The following is a 21,457-nucleotide window of genomic DNA, read 5'->3' on the forward strand; positions in this document are numbered from 1 at the left end:
CTCACTCTGCTGCCCAGGCTGGAGTGCAGTGGTGTGACCATAGCTCCCTGCAGCCTCAAATTCAACGATTTTCCTATCTCAGCCTCCCAAGGAGCTGGGACCACTGGCATGTGCCACCACATCCAGCTAATTTTATGGAAGTGATTTTTTTTTTTTTTTTGAGACGCAGTCTCACTCTGTTCTCCAGGCTGGAGTGCAATGGTATGATCTCGTCTCATTACAACCTCTGCCTCCCGGGTTCAAGCGATTCTCCTGCCTCAGCCCCCACTAGTAGCTGGGATGACAGGCGTGTGCCACCACATCCGGCTAATTTTTGTATTTTTAGTAGAGATGGGGTTTCGCCATGTTGGCCATGCTGGTCTCGAACTCCCAACCTCAGGTAATCCACCCACCTTGGCCTCCCAAAGTACTGAGATTACAGGCATGAGCCACCTCGCCTGGCCAGAAGTGATTTTTAAGTGTTGCTTTACTATAGTTATTTACACAGAAAAACTAAAACCCAGGAGGAGGAGAGGTGAGGGTCATGGCACAGGGGAGATGAGGCCCTGGCACCTGGGGTAAGGAGCCCTGTCCCCAGGCTGCAGCCCACATGCAGCACTCACCTGAGAAGGGGGGTCCTGTGGGGTGGGGGGTGGGTAGATGCCATTCTCCCTCCTCCCCTGCCTCTTCCGTTCCCACCGGGAGCTCCTCTTGCCTTCTTCCCCAGAGCCCAGCAGATGCAGGGGCGACCTCACCTTGGTCACCCAGAGGGCCGGGCCTGCCATGGTGCTTTTAAGGCCTCCATGAGATCCGTTCCATGCCACCCGGGAACCCTGGCATCAGGCCAGCCACGGACTCTTCACCGTCACATGCACAGAAAGGAGAAGGAGGCACCCCCACGCCTGCAGACACCCACTGCCAGCCACAGGACAGAGGGGTGCAAGGAAGCTGAGCGATGCCAACACAAACACACCAGTGAGCCCCTCCACTCACACCGCAATTCCTCGCTCCTTCCAGTTCCTCGGCTCTGCAGGCCCATCACCCTCAACCAGCCTGAATCTTTCCAGGTTGACTCCAGTTTCAGGAAACAGCTGCATGTCCACGTAAGCAGGGCAGCTCTACCCCCGAAGCATTGGCACGGGGCCACGACTGCCCGCCCCCGCCCTTCCTGCAGCCCCCTTCCCCCTGGCAGCCCTTACCAGAGATCTGATAGCAGCTGGAAGTGGCCTGTGGCAGGGAGAGCCAGAGATGCCTGCCCCATGCCCACTCCAGGAGGGGCCAGGGGTCCCCAGAAGCCCCCTTGCTCAGCCTTCCTGGGGTGGATGGAGCAGGCTCCAACGCTATGAAGCTAGGACCCTGACTCTTCCAATTTCCGTTTTCCCTGTAGGGTGGCTAAAAGCGCAGCCAGTGGGGTCAGGTATGGCAGGACCAGAGGCCACAGAGGGCCGACTCTGGAAACTCTCGTCCCAGCCTGGGCACCCCCTCCAGGTCCTAACATTCCCCTTACCACGTCTGCTGGGAGCTGCCTGTCTCCCTCCTGCCCAGAGATCTCTCCACCCGTGTGTCTGAGGAGAGAACTCTGGGCTCAGCAAAGCCTTAGAGGTCACTCAGTCCGTGGCCTGGCTAGGCCATCACAAGCCACGACAAATGGATGCCAGAATGACCATGCGTGGTGAGTGGCCGGCCCACTCAGGGTTCTGTTTCCAGCGGGGACACTGGTCCACCTGGAAAAGGGCCTGGCTGTGCTTTTTGAAGTCAACCTCAAAGGATTTCAGAGTGAGCTGGAGGCTCCCTTTAAAAAGCCATTATGCTGGCTGGGTTCAGTGGCTCACGCCTGTAATCCCAGCACTTTGGGAGGCCAAGGCAGGCGGATCATCTGAGGTTGGGAGTTCGAGACCAGCCTGGCCAACATGGTGAAACCCCATCTCTACTAAAAATACAAAAAAATGGCCTTTGAGCCCCCTATGCTCAGGCCCGCTCTCACATTGTGGAGTGTACTTTCATTTTCAATAAATCCCTTCGACCCTTAAAAAAAAAATTTAGCCAGGCATGGTGGTGCATGCCTGTAATCCCAGCTACTCAGAAAACTGAGACAGGAGAATTGCTTGAACCTGGGAGAAAAAGGTTGCAGTGAGCCGAGATCGTGCAGTGGCACTCCGGCCTGGGCAACAGAGTGAGACTCTGTCTCAAAACAAAAACCAAAACCAAAAAGTCATTATGTATGAGAGATCCCATACATTAAGTAAATCTCTTTTGAAGTTGCTTCTGTTTTCAATTTCTGCCATCCCTAGGGTGACAGATTTGGTAAGAAGGGAACCCACCATGGAAGACGGTGCTGTCTTTTCTGTGCTTCATTTACCTTTCTGAAATTTCTAATGGGTGTCCTCCCTCTGCCCCCCAGCTGTGCTGTGCTCAGCCCACCGCACCCGACATGATTTCATAGCCTTAATCACGTCCTCTGCCTTTGTCTCTGCAGACCGGGGAGTCCTAATCTCTTTAGTCTGTCCTCTCTTGGCAGCCTTGCCTTCCCCTTGATCAATTTAGTGCCCTTCTCTGGAGCTTTTCCAACTCGCTTATGTCTTTCTTGAGGTAGGAGAACCAAAATGTACAAAATTCTCTAGGTGGGGATGATGAAAGAAAACCCATGTCAACAGGTCTCCTCCGATGCGTGTGCCGGCACGTACCTGCAACAGGAGGAATGATGCAGGTGCAGCCCGGGCCCTAGAAAAGCTCATGGGGGCCCAGGAAGGCCACCAAAGCCAGGACCTGTGGGAATGAATGACTTGCTGAAGGTGGCCCTGGGATGTGGAGAGATGAAAATAAACAGGGGGATTATTTTTGGGAAAAAAAAAAAAAAAAAAGGAGATTCTGAGATTCTACTTAAATGCTCCCCAAATAAGACCAGCTATGTAAGGTGGCCTCGACAGGGGCCCCTTCCCCATCTGCTCCCTTCCAGAAGCCTCGTCTCTGACAACAACGCTGATGCTGTCCCTGTTGTGCCATTGCTAGGGCCTCCTTTCGCCCCTTCCTCTCCAGTGTTCCCAGGGCCAGCAGCATAGGCTTGGCCAATTCTGCCCCGCCACTGCCACCCCCCACAGGCCCTGGGACTTTGCTGGCGCCCCCGCCCCCTCCCCTCTCCCAGCATGTGCTCATGCTCAGGAATGAACGCCATGCTCATGGGTGCCAGAGCCAATTTCTCAAACACGACTCCCATCACGTCATATCCGCCTCCTCACAACCTTCCAGATAACACATTTTTCAGAGAGGATAAAGAGTAAAAGCCCCTCAGGCTGCCTGCAAACTACCTTTCCAATCAAGATTGAGAACATTTTTCTTCTTTCTTTGAGACAGGGTTTTGCTCTGTCACCCAGCTGGAGTGCAGTGGCACAATTATGGCTCACTGCAACCTCAACCTCCCAGGGTCAAGAGATCCTCCTGCTTCAGGCTCCCAAGTAGCTGCGACCACAGGTGTACCACCATACCCAGCTACTATTTATTTTATATGTATATATATATATATATATATATATACATATAAATAAATTTATTTTTTTGAGACAGAGTCTCCCTCTGTAGCCCAGGCTGGAGTGCAGTGGCACAATCTTGGCTCACTGCAACCTCTGCCTGCCCAGGTTCAAGCGATTCTCATGCCTCAGCCTCCCAGGTAGCTGGGACCACAGGTATGTGCCATCACGTTCGGCTTTTTTGTATTTTTAGTAGAGATGGGGTTTTGCCATGTTGGCCAGGCTGGTCTCGAATTCCTGGCCTCAAGTGATCCACCCGCCTCGGCCTCCCAAAGTGGTGGGATTACAGGCGTGAGCCATTGCACCCAGCCCCATATACATTTTTCAATGAATCCCTAGTCCCCTCAGCCAGGCCTGTGCCTGCATGCTCACGGCCCCTGCCTTTGGGCCTCCCCACACTCGCCCCGCCCTGCATGTCTTCCTTCCTCCACACCCAGCTCAGCTGGGGTCGGCGGTGCCTCTCACTTTCCCCTTGACTTCTCCAAATGTCACCTCCTTTCTAAGGCCCAGGTCAAGCCCCACCTCCTCTGTCTTCCCTGGCTTCCCCAGCATCCTTAGGAGTCCCACTGCACTTAAGTCCCCACCACGGGCTAGGTCCTTCCATGCGGCACTCCAGTAGCGGGCGTTGATTTCACCACTCAGGTCGGGGAGTGGGTGGGTGGAGCTGCAAGGTTCATAACCATAGGCTCTACCTCACAAGCAGTGTGTTGGCCTATCTTCCTCACGCCTTCCAAAACATGAGGAGACAGAGTGGGCAGCAGCGTGTACTGATGCAGCCTCACAGGAAGAAAAGCCACCTCCGGGGGTGGGCCAAGGGCTGCAGCCCAGGAGTGGGAGACACGATGTCAGGAAGTTGTGTGCATAAAAGCTAGGGGCACCATGTCACCCAGCCGAGGTCCGGAGGGTTAGCCCAGGAGCGGCTCTGATCTGAAAACAAGCAGGGCTGCTGAGCTCTGTCTTCACTTGGAGAACAATCAAAGGTCCTATTAGGCTGGAAAGCTAGCCAGTGCTGCAAACCTCCAACAGCTGCCATAAGCTGTACCTAGCTGACTTTTGCCTGCAGCAGAATGGTTCCCTGACTTCCCCATTTAGGTTACCCCAAGTCATCCGCTCTGAAGTGGGGCAGTTTGCCCTCTTGGACTGGCTCACTCCTGCGGTGTTGGAGGGTCAGCCCTAACACCAGCTTGGGCTCAGCTGAGCTCAGCACCAGCGCCTGGCCCCCTCCTCCTCCTCCCTCCCATTCTGGGTTATTCTTAGCAGGAGGTGACCTCAGAGTGCTCCCTCTGAGCAAAAATAACCCTGGAGGAAGTTGGTGGGTATAAATCGTCAATGAATAAATACGCATCGCTAGTAAATAGGGGATGGAGCCCCACAAGGCCACTCACCCCCCAGGGCCTGGTGGGCAAAGGCAGAAACTCTCCCTTCAGGGCTCCAACCGGAACCACCCACGAAGGACAAAGGCCTCTCTGCAGGACTGTCTGGGCTGGCGACCAGGCAGGAACCAGCCTCAGACACCCACACTTGTCACCCTGCAACATCCTTAGAGGTTGCCCCTTCCTCCCCACCTCACACCCACGGATGGGCTCAGCTCCACGCACCGGCCCCCGCCTCCCTATCATGGGCACTGGCCAGCCCGCAGGCCCTGGCCCAGGTGCCAGCTCCCTTCCTAAGCCCCGCCCTGCCCTGCAGCTGACTTCCTGTTTCCTGTTGCCGGCTCTGACTGCAGCATCCTGGCTCTCTGGCCAGTGCTGCAGACAACTAGGCCGTTGCTGGTTTTAAGCAGGCCCACCTCTTTGCCCTCAGCCCCCTGCAGCCTTCGGCACTTACACACAGGCTCCCTGGTATTTGTGTCAATAACTCTCTTCAGTTACATTTTCTTTGTATGCTTTTTGGACCAGTTCCACACACTTTTTCCAGCAGCCCTGAATTCACATATTAACTGAAAGAGGACCCCTGGGTAGGTACCCAGTAGCCAAACTGCATGGCTGCAGTGATAAGGAGAAAAAACCACCATAGGCTTTGCAGTTGGGAGGTGTGAAGTCCAAGTCCTGATCATCTTCTCTGAACCTCGGTCTCTTCTTCCGAATGTGGGGATAATGAAAGTGGTCCCCAACTACCTCACACAGGTTTGTCGGCATCCAATGAGGTACCCCCTGTAAAAGGCCTTTGTAGGCAGTAACATGCTGCATAACCATGAGCCTTTACTGCTGGTCTCTGTCCTCAGTGAAGCAGGCAAACTCAGTGTGGCACAGCTCAGCGATTATGCAATGGCGGTGCATTTTCAAACTGTTGGGGGTGAAAGCTCAAGCTTTGGTTTCAGATTTTTAAATGCTCAATGCACCAAGAAATGATACGGTTGTAAAATGTAAAATCACAGCACGTGGATGTGGCAACATTGTCACACACACATAAAAGCTTCTGAATAGTTATACTCAGTTCTGTACCAACAGGTAACAACCAATGCTTCTCAAAGTGAGGTCTGCAGACCACTGCAGTCCCATGTGTATGATCGGTAGGCTTGGAACTTGTCTTTATCAGTTCATTTTTATTAATTTTAGAGACAGTTTGAGAAGGGAGAGGCCAATGTGGGTCACAGTGGCTGAACTGGGCTTCATTTTCAGGCTAGATTCTGCCGAGCTGTGGTGCTGGGGCAGGCGGAGAGAAGGCAGGCTGTGGAACTGTGTAAGGGGCGGGCAGGAGGAATGGCTGGCTGTTGTGTTTGGGAAGCAGTGAGAAGGTGAGGTTTCTGTGGCCAAAGGGGTGGCATCAGGCATAGCAGGGGAAGTAGTCAGATGGTGAGGGGCTGGAATTCAGATCCTGTCCCCTAAAAAATGGAGTCCCGGGGGTTCCTGAAGAAGGACGTGCCGGTGCTACATTTACTGTGATTATGTGTGGCCTCCTCTCTCCAGCACACTTGACTGAAATAGAAGGTATCTTCCTCTGGTGGCTTCCCGCACGTGGTCAGTGCTCAGGAAGTGGAAAGTGTTTGTCGTGAAGGGAGCACACTGGCCTGGGCATGCAGGGGGCAGGTGGAGTCTGGTTTGGGTGAGGGCAATGCCAGGGGGCAGAAGGCACTCAGGGACAGATGCCTGTTGAAGGCCAAGACAGATAGTCCTTGGGGGCAAAAGGAGGAGAGAGCCCAGGATTTCTCGAGCTTGGGGGTGGGACCTGGTGAGGGCACTAGTGGGTATATCTGGACGCTCCCTGTCCAGCGCCGGCTGTGGAAGCTCACAGTCTCCAGCCAGGGTTTCATCTCTTACTTCCCAGTCCCCATCCCCCGTCACACCTGTCAGGACCTGAGCCAAGCTCCCTCCCCAGGCTTAGCTGGATGACACACTCAGCTGCTTTAAAGCTCCCTGGCAAATCTATTCCCAGGGCCGCAGCTGCAACAGGTCCTCAGAAGCCCTCTCTCCTGTGCTCCTGCATGGGAGGGGAAGAGGCCAGGACCAGCACCTGCAGCCAGAAGGGCTGAGCCTTGGCTGCAGCAGGAATCCCCCAACATGGGCTCCCAGGAAGGGCCATGCTGGCTGCTGTCCTCTGGGTCAGTCTCTCTCGGTTCCTCCAATGTGCAAGGAGTCGCTTTCCCAACAGCTGACTTCCCAATCAGCTTCACCTTTCCCATGCTCCTCCTCACCCTGGGCCTCTCCTGAGAGGCCAGTCGACGTCAGGTGTAACCTAGGACTTGGGCTAGAACACATCCAGGCCACAAGGGGCACGGGATGTGCCCCGCCTCCCAGGGCTGCTGAGAGGCCGATGCTGGGCTCCCACCCCACAGGCCTGCACCCCAGCCTGGTGGACACTGGGCCCTGCAGTGGAACAGGTTTTTTACACAGCCAGCTCTGCACTTTTTTTTTTTTTTCTTTTTTTTGAGACGGAGTCTCGCTCTGTTGCCCAGGCTGGAGTGCAGTGGCACAATCTTGGCTCACTGCAACCTTCCCCTTCCAGGTTCAAGCGATTCTCCTGCCTCAGCCTCCCGAGTAACTGGGATTACAGGCACCCGCCATCATGCCCGGCTAATTTTTGTATTTTTGTAGAGACAAGGTTTCACCATGTTGGCCAGGCTGGTCTCAAACTCCTGACCTCAGGTGATCCACCCGCCTCGGCCTCCTAAATTGCTGGGATTACAGGCACGAGCCACTGCGCCTGGCCCAGCCTGCACATTTGGACTGTTTTGCTGTTTGCCAAGTGCCCCAGGAGGTGGGCAGGGCAGGTTTTACTGGCAGCCATGTTTTCCCAATGAGGAAGCAGCCCAGAGAGGTTAGGTGACTTGCTCAAGGACGCATGCTGGGAAGCATTAAATCAAGGTGCTGCTCTTCTGTCAAACTATGGTTGCCGTGGCCTCCTGAAGAGGAAAGGTTTGGCCAGGCAGGGGCAGGCCCGACCTTTGCTGAGGCTTCTTGGTGCTTGCACCATTTCATTCTCACAGGGGCAAGGAGGAATGCATCCTTTTCTCCTCTATTTTTAGAAGGGGAACCTGAGGTTCAGGCAGCAGCAGTTCAAGGTTACACAGGTGGTCAGTGGTGGAGCCAGAATTTGAACTCAGGTCTCTTGGACCCCAAAGACAGTGTTTTTCCTTCTGCACTGGAGCGTGCTTCAGGCTAGGGGATGTAGGACCGCCAGCCCCTCTCCCCTCACTCGGCCATGCCCCTCTTCTGTCATTGCCTAGGTGATGTCCCCACACTCCTGCCCCTGACTTCCTTGTACCTTTTCACCCAAGTGCTTCACTCCACCTCTCAGCGATGTGGCTACCCTCTGATTCCAGAGACTCACAAAGATGAGTCAAAGGGTTGCTGGGTCTTTATTTGCTACAGGTAGTGGCTCTTGTCCTCAGAAACTGGACGGGGACACGAGGAGTCTGCTTAGCAGATTGCACGTTGCCAAGCCTCAGGAGAGAGGCAGGGCACGCTGCAAATATGGAGTCACCAGTGTGCTCTGACTCCAGCCTGGCTCTCCTCCCACACCTTCTCCATCAAGGTGCCCTGTGGGTAAGGGAGGGTGCAGGGGCCCTGGGAATCTGGAGTCTGCTGCCAGCCCGAAAGTCCTCTCTGAAGCCCCGTTTTATCTTTCAATGTCACGTGAATTTTTCATTCCAGGCCATAACATACCCACGTTTGCTTTAATATTAAAAGGTTTAAAATTACTTACCAGTAAAATGACTTCACTCCGCCCCCCCACCCCAAATCTTCAGGCAGAATTGGCAGGGGTGCATCATGGTACCCAGCAGGTTCCCACACCTCCCACCTCCAGGAACTCACCCCCCGCCTCTACTGTCCCATTTCACTTCAGTCACCTTCAACCCAGCTCTCTACCCCAAGGGAGCAAGTCCTGGGCTCCATGCCTGCTGAGAACATTTCTTCGAAGGGCTGAGTAACAAATCCAGAGCCTCTGACTCCCCCTTACCTTCTTGCTCCAAGTTTACCATTCTCAGCTGGAAGCGGGTAAAAGAAAGGAGCCAGCTGTCTCTGGTGCTGGGAAATAATGACTGCTCCATGTCTGAGTTTAAGACATAAGCCAGTTAGGCTCCTACAGCCCAGGGCTCTTGTTCTCCAGAGCTGCCCCCAGGCCTCAGCGGCACTGGTTTCCAGAAGCTTGGCGCTGGGGCTGGCCCTGCAGCCTACATGCCTGCAGGACTTCCTTCCCCAGGGCCCTGGTTCTCCTGCTCCCTCACAGAGACTCCTCAGCCTGCATCTCCCCCTTCCCATTTGATCAGACTCTCAGGCCTCAGTTCCCTTCCTCCAGGTGGGGGCTGAGACCCACGGTGAGAGTGTGGTAGGGAGCGGCCTGCATAGACAGTCCAGGGAGATCTTAGTCCAGCCTGGGATTCTGGCAGGCCCTCTTGCTTACCTTCCAGAGGGAGGCCAGGAGTCAGGGGCCTGGTCCAAGTCTTAGGCCCAAGACCAACCAGCCAAGTCCCTTGGCTTCTCAGGGCCTCCAGTTCTCCATACAGAAAACAGAGAAATGTGGCCGGGTGCGGTGGCTCATGCCTGTAATCTCAGCACTTTGGGAGGCCGAGGTGGGCGGATCACTTGAGGTCAGGAGTTTGACACCAGCCTGGCCAACAGGGAGAAATCCCGCCTCTACTAAAAATACAAAAATTAGCCGGGAATGGTGGCACATGCCTGTAATCACAGCTACTTGGGAGGCTGAGGTGGGAGAACTATTTGAATCCAGGAGGTAGAGGTTGCAGTGAGCCGAGATCACACCACTGCACTCCAGCCTGGGCAAGAGAGTGAGACTCCATCTCAGTAAAAAAGTAAATAAATAAATAAGAAAACAGGAAAATGTGAGGGTGGGATTTGAAGAATGGGGTATCTGCAGCTGGAGGGGTACACACCATCACCTGGTCTTAAATGTCTCCAGGTCCCTGCAGGACACACATCACTGCCATCGACAGCCCAGGCACGTGTGTGTTGTGTGTGTGCACAGGAGGGTATGTGGGATGCGACACTCACCGGGGGGTGCTTGCGCTTCCTCCCAGGCCGCCCCACCTTCCGTGCCGTGGTGCTGGGCTCTTGGCGCTCCTCCTTGCCACGCGGCTCCTCCTGCTCTTCTCCGTCCTGCAGGCACAGACACAGCCTGTGAGGCCAGAGGTGGATCCAAGCAGTGTAGCATTCCAGGCCTGTTTGGGGCTGGCCCTGGCCTCCCTTCCAGCCCCAGCCTCCTCCTATCCCACGAGCCACACTTCCAGGGCTGTGTAATATGCCCCCACCAACTCCCCTTCTGCCTGGTGAGGCCTGAGTCACCCCTCAGAGCCCCACTTAAAATATATCCTTGGCCAGGCACCGTGGCTCACGCCTGTAATCCCAGCACTTTGAGAAGCCAAGGCAGGAGGATCCCTTGAGGCCAGGAGTTTGAGACCAGCCTGGGCAACATAGTGAGACTCCATCTCTACAAAAAAAACCCACACCCATATATATATATAAATTATATATTATTTAGATATATAAATTATATATTATTTAGACTATATATCTAAATAATATATAATTTATATATATATATATATATAAATAATACATCCTTGGGGGAACTTCAGGGCAGACGCTCTGCCCCAGCAGAAGGCATCTCTCTCTCTTTATGACCACATTTTCTGAACCATAAAATCATAACACAAGCTCTGAAAAAGGATTTGAGTTAAAAGTTTATTTATATGAGAAAGCTTTTGTTCACAGATACACAATTACATTTGTGATCTACTTAATGAATCACCTTTATTGAAAATAAAATCGCTGGACGCGGTGGCTCACGCCTATAATCCCAGCACTTTGGGAGGCTGAGGCAGGTGGATCATGAGGTCAGGAGATTCAGACCATCCTGGCTAACACGATGAAACCCCATCTCTACTAAAAATACAAAAAATTAGCCGGGTGTGGTGGCACGCGCCTGTAGTCCCAGCTACTAGGGAAGCTGAGGCAGGAGAATTGCTTGAACCTGGGAGGCAGAGGTTGCAGTGAGCCAAGATCATGCCACTGCACTCTAGCCTGGGAGACAGAGCGAGACTCTGTCTCAAAAAAAAAAAAAATCAAGTGAAAAGAAATATTAAATTTAGCAATATCTATTTGAAGTCCAGGCAATACTCGAAGTGGACAACTATGGAAAGTGGAGGACTTGTACAGCTGTGAACACCCCTGCCATGTGAAGCTGGCACCGCGCATGCCTGTCAGCCTGCGGGAGGGTCTCGGGGACCGAATCTCAGCTCCTCTCCCTCTCTTGCATTCACCGAGTTTAGAACAGAAGTTTGTTTTACTCCCCACTCCTCACATAACACCTGTGCACGGCTGGGCCCTGACATGCTTGTCTCCTGGGGCACAGAGACATAAACCTAGAAAGTCCTGCCTCACTACTCCAGCCTGGCCACAAACCACCCAGAAGTCCCTTCTGACTCAGCCAGGCTCTGGCATGACTAATCCCCAGCAGAAATGATGCTGGGGAAGGGGGGAGAAAGATGCCCTGACCCTGCAGACGGACCATAGGCTGCTCTTCATACCCTGCACGATGTCAGGAACCAAAGATGGCTTTTGGGCCCTCCCCGAGGAGGGGCCAACCCAGAGCAGTACTGGCAGCACAGAGGGAGAAGAGGGTCCACAGCTCTCCTGGAGACCTGAGTAAGATGGCCCTCAACATCCTACTCAACTTTCATTTTCTGTGATTGCAAAATACCTTGTGGTTTGCCACATTAATTTTTAGGTGACAGTGGGACACACAAATGGAAACCTACTGTGACCAGCTGTAGACATAAGACCAGCGGGAAGGGCATCCCTGGTCCCTCCATCCATCCTCTAGCTGAGGCATGTCTGCGGGGTAGACCATCATGGCTCAAGTTCTGGGAGGCCTCCAAAGACATGCACACGGAGGGTGAACAGAGGTGCCCGGTCTTAGCATAGGTGGCGGCCACAGTCAAGCTGGAGAGAGGCAGAGCTCACACAGGAGATAGAGAGAGAATGCTCGCAGGTGCAGAAGAGGACCCTGGTGTGTTGTGGGAGCAAGGAAGGGGAGGGCTGCCAACGCCGGAGACCAAAGCTGTCTGGGAAAGATACTGAGGATAAGGAGGCTTGGCTAGGGGTCAGAAGGGCTGACCTTCAAGAGCACTGTCACTAAGCTATGCAGAGTGACACGGCAGTGAGGGCTGGAGAAGGGCCAAGGAGGGCAATTTAAGGAGCACAGCAGAGGAAGCATCTGGAAAGGATGCCAGGGGACTGGGGAGCCCCGTGCTGTCTGTGGAGGGTGAGGCCAGCCCCAAGGCCAGAGATCCTTCAGGGGCTCTTTTCAGGAAAGCACAGCAGAGGGGCGGTGAGGGCAGAAAGGCCGTGGGAGGAGGAGAGAACTCGCGGGAGCCTTCATGAGGGCTCAGGGTGCCCAAGGGCACACGCCCCATGGGAGGGGAGGCCTGCTGCTTCTGAACCATCTTCTGAAGACCCCAGACCCCCTAGTGTAAGAAAGGATCACACAGAGAGGACGTATTGCCAGTGCAGCTCAGTATTTGTGAAGGTTCTGATTGGATCTACACAACTGCTAAGAATTTCAGGCTGAGGTGGGGCTTCTAATCCGATTCTACCGGTGCCAAATGGGCACTGTCTTGATCAGCACTTGTAAAATCATTAGGGGTCACGTGAGGTCATGGAAAGAGCAAAGTGGGCATGAGCCCAGCTTGTCCATTTCCTAGTTACAGGAGCAGCCTCTCGGAGCCTCAGTTTCCTCATCCATAAAATGGAGGTAGGAAGGTGTCCATCCTGTCTGCTTCTCAGGTTTTGAGAAGAAAGCTTCACAAAGGGTCTGCCCCTTTGTCTGTTTTGTTTGCTGCTGAATCCCTAGCGCCTAGGGCAGATTCTGGAAAAACTCCTACTGCCCATAAATTCTGGGCTTTAAACTGCTTCTTTAACAAGCTGCATTTGTGACAGAGGGAGTCATTTGACTTTCTTTTATTCTGAACTAATCAGAGATGTGAAAGCCAACCAGAGCTTCTGATCAGTGAAAGGGAACCACAGTTACCACACAGCAATGACCTAAAAATAAAGACGCTTGACATTTCACGATGGGCACCAGCTTCCATTAGGCATGCGGAGAAAGCCTTTGGGGGCCCTGACAGGCCACCCCTCTGCCATATGCAGTCCTGCTGGCATCTCTCACCTACACCACGTGTGCTGGGCCTGTAGGTGCTCAGCACATTTTTTTCCCTGTTGGATTCAATTCCGTGCAACCCAGCCCAGGAGGAAATGGTGGACCCCCCAGTGCCAGGCCACCTCTCCAGGTCCTGACAGGTCCAGAGAGGGCGGGGAGTGCCAGGCAGGGGTGCTGTGTGTACCCCACACCTGGTGCAAGGAGCTTTACGGCTGGCCCAGCATTCAGGCCCCGCATGCTTCTGGGTTGTGCTTGGAGTCTCCACGAGAGCCAGGTCTGAACAACTCCTGGCCCTTCCCCTGGACATTTGGCCCTAAGCGCAGCGTTGTGAAAAGCACGTTCTCTTCCGCCAACTCTTCTGCGATGGAGTCTTAGGGCAAAGCGGGAAGCGACGCTTCTGCTCTGGGCCTGCCTGAGGTTCCCTCTGCGGAGGGAGGGGGCTAACACGCTGAGAAGGGTGAGCAGATGGCTCGGGCCGTGCCCCTCAACGGCTCCAAGGAAGCGTAGCAAGTGGTTCATTCTCGCATCTGTCACGGGGTCTGTTTTATTCCATATCTTTGCTGATGGGTTGAGCAAAGGAATGTAAAATATGCTTATCAAATCTGCAAGTAGCCCTGAATTAGGAGGCGTTGCTAATACTCTGAAAGAAAAGAATCTGATCCGTGGTGACGTGGAACAGCTGAAAAACAGTAACACAGTTCACGGGAACAGATTTGAGCCCAGGTTGGTTTCCTCATCTGTCAAGCCAGGGGACTGAATTCGTCCACACTTCCAGTGCAGAGGGGAGGGGGTGGAAATTCCAGACATGTAGGCTTTGGAGAGGGCAGAGCCGGGCTGGGAGTTTCACTCTGCTCTTTGCTTAGGAGTAACTTCAAGCTCTTTAACCTCCCTGAGTCTTGCTTTCCTCATCTATAAAATGGGATGATATCTACTGCACAGTGATGTTATAAGAATTAAATGAGGTGATGTAACAAAAGCTGACACGTGATAGTCACTCAAGAACTGCTACCTTCCCCCGCTCCACACATCCTGATTCGTACTTCACTCCCACTCCATCCTCCCCATCCCCCTCCCTGCCTAGTGCAAATCCCAGCGCACCGCCCACCATATGCAGCGATCCCTCACTATCACACAGAGCCCAACATCTGGCCAGCGCTCCTGCCACAAGATATGTGGCAATACTGGGGCTCTGGGAGCTTTCCAAAATGCAAAGCTGATTATGCCACTCTGCAGAGCTTAAACCCTTGCCACGGGGGTTCCCGGGGGCCAGGAGGATCCAGCCAAGCTCCTCAGCTCATGTGCAGGACGGTCCCCAGGATTTGGCTGGATCGCCTTGGTCTCTTCTCCACACTGTGGTCCCAACAGACAGCACCAAGCGCGAAAGCAAACTGCTTCCGGCCTCAGCCCCTAGGCATAGACTGTTCTTCTGACCGCACCACCTTCCCGTCAGGTTTATCAGCAAAATGTTACTCGCTTTTCCAGCCTCGTATCCTGGATTCCCTGCCCCTAGGCCCCCCTCCTCGCATCCCCTGCCTAGACTGAGCTGAAAGACCCTTCCTCTCCTATAGTTCCCCTACCCAGCATGGTAACAGTCAGCTCCTTGAGGGAAGTGTGGGTGTCTGATTCATGCTGGCATCCAGAATGCCTAGACCGATGCATTTAGTCCAAGGCAGGCACTTGATGAATGACTGTCACAGAGTAGGTGCCTGACATGAGTCCATAGACGCAAATAGAGGCACACGTACAAATCTACAAACCCGTACAAATACAACTGTGTACGACGTTCCAGTGCCTCTCGGATCTTTACGATTCCAGATTAGGAAACAAGAGGACTAAAACGTCCCTTCTAGACTTAAACATAATTGTCACTTTGCATTTATGTCATTCTTTGCAGCTTTCAAAGCACCTTCACATTTGGTGGCCTGTGAGATTAGGTGGTTCCCTCTCTAAACTTCTGAGGCTACGATCTGACCTACATTTCAACACTGCTCACTGGATGGATGATTTTAAGCCATATACGTCTCATTCTGATGCGCTGGGCTATGACGATAATAATCTCTCACATTTGCACTGTACATGGTAATTAACAAAGCATCTTCACATATGTTATTTTATTGTATTCTTACACTTTACAGAAAGCAGAGCTGGTATGATTTTTTTCTATTACACAGGTGAAACACCTGAAGCTCAGAGAGATTATCTGACTTGCAGGGATCAGAGAGCCAGGAAAGGAGGTCTTTAGAACCAAAATTTACATCTTTTGTTTACCAGTCCATCGGTCTTTCTACTGCAACATGCTACTATACCCTACCATGTCAACAGACACACACACAGTGACACCATAAAGATACAGGCAATCCAAGGTCAAGGCACACGGGCGTTCACAGGCACAGACACTCTGGGCTGCCTGTGCCCAGACACAGGACCCCTCCCCACAAGAGATTTATGTCTCTTGAGGCCCTCGCCTAGAGACAGCCAGCCTGACATACGTGTGTTCCCTTCAGTACTTAAGCCGGATGCTACTGACCCAGCATCGGTTGAGCAGATGTCTCAAGTTGGTGCTTGAGTCGAGGGGATGAACTTGCCGGATCTAGCCAGCTACTTGCCCGGGCCCCCTGGGACAAGAAGCATGCCCAGCCTTTGCCAGCTGGCTGGCTGGCCTCCCAGGGACTGTCTGTGGTCATGGAATTCAGTGAAACGAATTGGCTTCTGCAAGAGGCAGAGTCCTGTCCCGGGCTGCCTGAGCACTAGGCTCTGCAGAGCTACAGCCACACGCTTGCGTACCCCAACGCCGCACAGACACGCACATATGCTTGCACACACACCCGTGCCCAGGCCAACCTGCAGAGGCTGATCCCAGCGTGAGGGGTCAGGCAGTGGGCTGGGAATCACTGTAGATGCACATGGGCCCAGAGCCCTCCAAAGCCCCCTACTTTTTCTGATCTCAGTCACCTCCCAAGGCTCATCAGTCCTTTATTCCAATTATTCAACAATATCCAACAAATAACCATTGACTGCTTAGGTGGTGTCATAATTACTGAGGAAAGCCTTCCATCCTCCTGAAAGGCCACTCTCCTGGAGGGGAGGGGCCGTGTCTCATTGGCGCCTCTGAGTCCCCTACAGCTCCTGGGTACTTGCACACAGAGGTGTTCCAGAAATGCTAAATAGCTGACAACGGTGGTGCCCGTCTGGTTCCCAGGCCCTCCTGCCAGGGCTGCAGCCCCTTGTCCACAGCCTGTCCACCTGGCTGGGGCCTCACTGTCTTCTGGAGGTGCAGGGTGGGCCAGACCTCACACCCACGAGCAGCACACCTCAGCCCTGTCCACCTCTGAGGTCTCTATGTCACAAGGCCAGACACAGGGGTGCACTCAAAAAATCTATTGAGCACTTACTGTGTACTGGACACAAAGATAAACAAATAGGAAACTCGGTTCAGAGGGAGACAACAACATGTAAACAAGTACCTGATGCCATGCTGAGCCCAGAGTGGAGTGTGCTACTGCTCTGCCTGTGGCCACTTCCATGGCACCAAGCCCACACATGTCTGCTCCTTCAGTAGCACACCCGGCTCTGCCAGCCCTTGCTTAATAGAGGGGAAGATCCAGATAAAACTACTTTGTAGCCATGTGGCCTCTCTAAGCCCCAGTTCCTCATCGGTAAAATGGGGATGAGGAACCTCTGATCATCATCCTGCTCTGGGCGCCTCCTAACTAATCGTGACGACGGACTGAGTCAATTACCGTGCAGAGAACACTCCTTTACATGCCCTTCCACGCAGCACAAACATTACGTGGGATGATTAGAAGGAATATCCCTAATGCCCGGTGGCTCTCTGCAGAGGCAGCTGTAGGGCATGACCAGGACTCCTGTGCCAAGCCCAAGTACCAGAGAGGAAAGGCTCATTTCCCAATTATCCTGGGACACTGCGCCACTGCTCAGCTCTACTCTTTTTTTTTTTTCCCCAGCCAGGGTTTTACCATGCTGGCCTCGAACTCCTGACCTCAGGTGACCTGCCCACCTCAGCCTCCCAAAGGGCTAGGATTACAGGCATGAGCCACTGCACACCACAGCTTTTTTTTTTTTTTTTTTTGAGATGGAGTTTTGCTCTTGTCACCCAGGCTGGAGTGCAATGGCGAGATCTTGGCTCACTGCAACCTCCACCTCCCAGGTTCAAGTAATTCTCCCACCTCAGCCTCCCAAGTAGCTGTGATTACAGGCACGCACCACCACGCCGGGCTAATTTTTGTATTTTTAGTAGAGACGGGGTTTTGCCATGTTGGCCAGGCTGGTCTCGAACTCCTGACCTCAAGTGATCCACCCGCCTCGGCCTCCCACAGTGCTGGGATTCAGGCGTGAGCCACTGCGCCCGGCCCATTCTTCTTTTCTGCACAGCTGAGCCTGGCCTTTCCTGTCCTGGCCCTGGGCGACTCACCTTCTCGGCAGGGCTGGGCTCTATCCCTAACCCGGCCATTAAGAGCAGGAGGGACCCAAGTGACTATGGCCCCTCACCTAGGCCCCTGAAGGGATCTACAGCCCCTGCCATCAGGAGTTAGGTCTCATCACCACTTGCCTTGTTTTACTTTTGTTCAAGGGATAAAGGGACCTCAGGCCTTTAGTGACTGATGACCCAGAGAGAGACAACATTCCCTTTACGTGCTAGGCTCTCAGTGGACTCTAAGCCCACACTATGTCCCCACCCATGGTTTCCTACTCTTCTCCCACGCACCTGCAATTCATGGGGCAGCAGTGGGTCTAAACCACAAAGGTGTAGGTAGGTAGGTACGTAGGCAGGCAGGTAGGTGGGTGGGTGGATGGGTAGGTAGATATCCAAAATAAATTATAAAGCTAACTTAACATATGCTATGTCCTGGTGTTAACCACTTGCACACACCATCTCGTCTGAACCTCTCAAGCCAACTAGGAGCTGTTTTCCTGCTCACAGCCATATTGCCAAGTCACGTGACAGAGTCTAGCTTCAACACAGGCCCGTCTCCAGGGGCCAAACAACCCCCACCCAAGACTGTAGTGACCAAGGTTAACTAAATTTGACATGTAATAATGTCCAATTTAAGAGAATTTTCGAGAACCTGAAGCCCAAAATGTAGGTCCTGCTCAGCTCAGGGATGGGCACTGTTTACATCACAAACCTGCTAAGCACGCCCAACCTTCTCCTAACTCCCCCGACATAGAGTGAGCGCGCCATTATTGCTGGCTGGGTCTCTGAAGAGGTGAGGGTGCAGCAGCTTTTTCTATAGCTATTTAAACATACTAAGAAGGATGCTCTTTGAAATGACCTTACCGCAACCATTGTCAAGCAAAGAGCCAGCCCTAAGTGACCATGTGGGGGCATCTGAGTGCAAGAAAGGCAGAACATGCCCAGGAGCAGGCGACAGACGGCGGGCAGCAAGAATGACTGCCACTGGAACTGGCAGGGACCCCACCCAAGGATGGAGGCCCTTGCACTTGCAGACCAGGGTGGAGAGAGCCCACGAGAAATCAGTGGCTGCCAGGCCTCTGGGCTGGACTTCGATGGGGAGGGGAAAGGAGGAACCGCGGCCCCAATGCTGCCCACAGACGCATACACACACACACACACACACACACACACACACACACACACACGCGCACATGTGCAAACACATTAAGTGCTGTGTTTCCCCAGCACAAAGATGCACCCCAGCTGCAGCTTCTACTACAGGCAGGAGAAGGCTTGATCAGAGGAGCTGCCCAGCAGGCCCCACCCACCCCTGGGGGGTAGGCATGGCTTACCCACCTCGATGTCTTCCTACCCCTCTACTAGGCCCTCCAAGTACGGTCACTCAGTTCATCCAACAGCCTTGCGGAGCCCTGCTACATGCTAACTACCTTGAAAGGTACCTATGTCCAGGGAGGGAGAGGCAGGGAAGGAAGGAGGGCAGGAGGCAGGAAGAAATGGTAAGAAGCTGCGTGTCTGCAGCAGTGCCTCCATCTGGTGTGTGTGCCTGTACACGCAGGTGGTGTGTGCAGTTCCTGCTGGAGATGAAGTGCCCCCAACTTCTCCCCAAGGGCAAGAGCGCTATTATGCGGTGAAAGGCTTTCTCCTGCAGCAAAAATCCAGGGAAGGACTACGAATTCTCATCGCATCACCGCCGGGGGGCACTGTTCACCCCGTCCCCCTTCACACAAGAGACAGCCTAAGGAGCACAGAAGCCAGCCTCATTCCAGCCTCAGCACTACCACTTAACAAGCTGTGTGACTCTAGGCAAGTGACTTAACCTCTCTGAGCTTCAGTTTAGCCCTTAATAAGATAGAATGATGAAAATAATACTGTCTACCTTATGCGGCAATTATAAGAATTAAGTAAGATACGCCCAGCGCGGTGGCTCACGCCTGTAATCCCAGCACTTTGGGAGGCCAAGGCGGGTGGATCATGAGGTCAGGAAATCGAGACCATCCTGGCTAACACGGTGAAACCCCGTCTCTACTAAAAAAAAAGAAAATACAAAAAATTAGCTGGGCATGGCGGGCGCCTGTAGTCCCAGCTACTCAGGAGGCTGAGGCGGAGAATGGCATGAACCCGGGAGGCAGCGCTTGCAGTGAGCCGAGATCACACCACTGCACTCCAGCCTGGGCAACAGAGCAAGACTCCGTCTCAAATAAAAAAAAAAAGAATGGAATAAGATAATGCATGCACATAGCGCCTAGCAGTCGGTGTTCAATGCATCTTAGCCATTGTGTTTCTGAGGCCAGAGGAAAGGGGGCGGCACTGAGACCAGGGGCCTGGCCTGGGGCTCTGGACTCCCCTCTGATTCATATTTGGGGATCTGAGGTGGCCCTTGGACTGTTCTTGTTCCCCTGTCCTGCTCCCTCTGCTCCATACTCCCCTCTAAGCTCTCAGCCTCCCCACTGCTTGCCTCCCCACCCACCCTCCACGAGGCCAGCCCCCTCCCTCTGCTGCGGCAACATTTACCAGCTGACTTGCCCTGACCACAGCCCCAGAGCTCGGCCTGCCTCCTCCCCATCTCCCCAAGCAGCCCCGCTCTGCCCACCATATGGATGGCGGGTAGGGCAGGCAACAGGTGCCAGGGGGACACACACAGGCCACTCTGTACACTCCCAGCCACAGCATGGCTGCCTCAGCCCAGCACCCACAGCTCTGCACTCCGCCTCCCTGATCCTGGGCTCCGGGATTATTCTCCTGTGGGAGGGTCTTGGCTACTCTCATTTTTCTTTCCGTTCTATCCGTAAAATATTTCCCGAGCACCCACTCTGTGCTATTCTAGGTCCTGGGGATTCACATGGAAGAAAAGGGCCGTGACCCTGCACTCCAGGCTAGCAGTGGGCCGAAGTTATCTACACCAATAGTTCTCAACATCTGTGCGCAACAGTATCCCCTGGAGGGATGGTTAAAAGTGCCCGGCTGGGTCCCATCCCCTGAGTTCTGGCTCAACAGGTCTGGAGTGGGGCCTGAGCTTCGCCTTCCCAGGTGATGCTGAAGCTGCTCATCTGAGGATCCCACTTTGAGAACCACTGGTCCCCTGCAAACTATAATACAAGGCTGACTACAGCCTGGGCTTTGAGGCTTTGACCAGGGAGGGGAAGAGATTAGGGAAAGGGCCCATACGGCAGAGGGAGCAGCATAAACAAAGACCTGGAGACTCCAGGAAGTATGGGAGTGAGGCTGGAGTGAAAGGTGCATGGAGGCGTGGCTGGGGGCAGGGGGGCCGTGGCGGGCAGAGGCTAGAGGGCCACATGGGGCCAGGCAGTGGAAGGGCCATTGGTTGGCCACACCCCTTCCATCTGGCTTGCCAAACAGTTCCTTTGTGCACAGTGCCCCTGGCACCTGTACCAGGCTCCCTGGGCTGCAGACCAAGCCTGTGTCTTCCCCTCTGCAGCTACCAGCACCCCTGCCGCAGGCCTGGCTTTCATGGGCTGCTGTGGTGGCTGTCAGTGTCTCTCCCCACCCTCCCTGGGCGGCTCCCTGGAGGTGCTGGAGCTAGCCCAGAGGTGCCGGGGAAGTGTGCCAGGTGAGCCAGCATGCGTGGTGTAGGTGTGGGTGGCTGGGGAGGAGGCCTGGCTATGGCCTGGCCCTTGTCTATCCAGATCGCTGCCATCTTTTGGCATGACCCCCTGCCTGCCGGTGTGTGAGTGTGCACACTCTATCAGCACCGGGATCTAGGGCTGGGTGTGTGTTTGTTGCCGCTTGAGCCAGAGCAGTTACTATGGGTAGATAATAATAGCAATCGTAATCCCTCATAATTGGACCAGACTTTGCTGTCTGCAGGTCACTTCCATGCCCATGACCTCATCTGACTTCCACAACCACCCTGTAAAACAGGCAAGGCTGGAGTCACTAT

General features: G+C 53.8%; 1 protein-coding gene across 2 annotated transcripts in view; it reads right to left on the reverse strand.

Annotated features, from left to right (window-relative positions):
* DNMT3A (DNA methyltransferase 3 alpha) overlaps nt 1-21,457 on the reverse strand; it is a 115,219-nt gene that overhangs the window by 62,897 nt on the left and 30,865 nt on the right. For both annotated transcript variants that reach the window (XM_032172415.2, XM_058426148.1), the window contains exon 3: nt 9,956-10,060. In XM_032172415.2, the coding sequence (XP_032028306.1) occupies nt 9,956-10,060 (105 nt within the window). The remainder of the gene's footprint in view (nt 1-9,955; nt 10,061-21,457) is intronic.

This window comes from Hylobates moloch, unplaced genomic scaffold (genome assembly GCF_009828535.3).
Source record: "Hylobates moloch isolate HMO894 unplaced genomic scaffold, HMol_V3 SCAFFOLD_13, whole genome shotgun sequence".
Lineage (NCBI taxonomy): Eukaryota > Metazoa > Chordata > Mammalia > Primates > Hylobatidae > Hylobates > Hylobates moloch.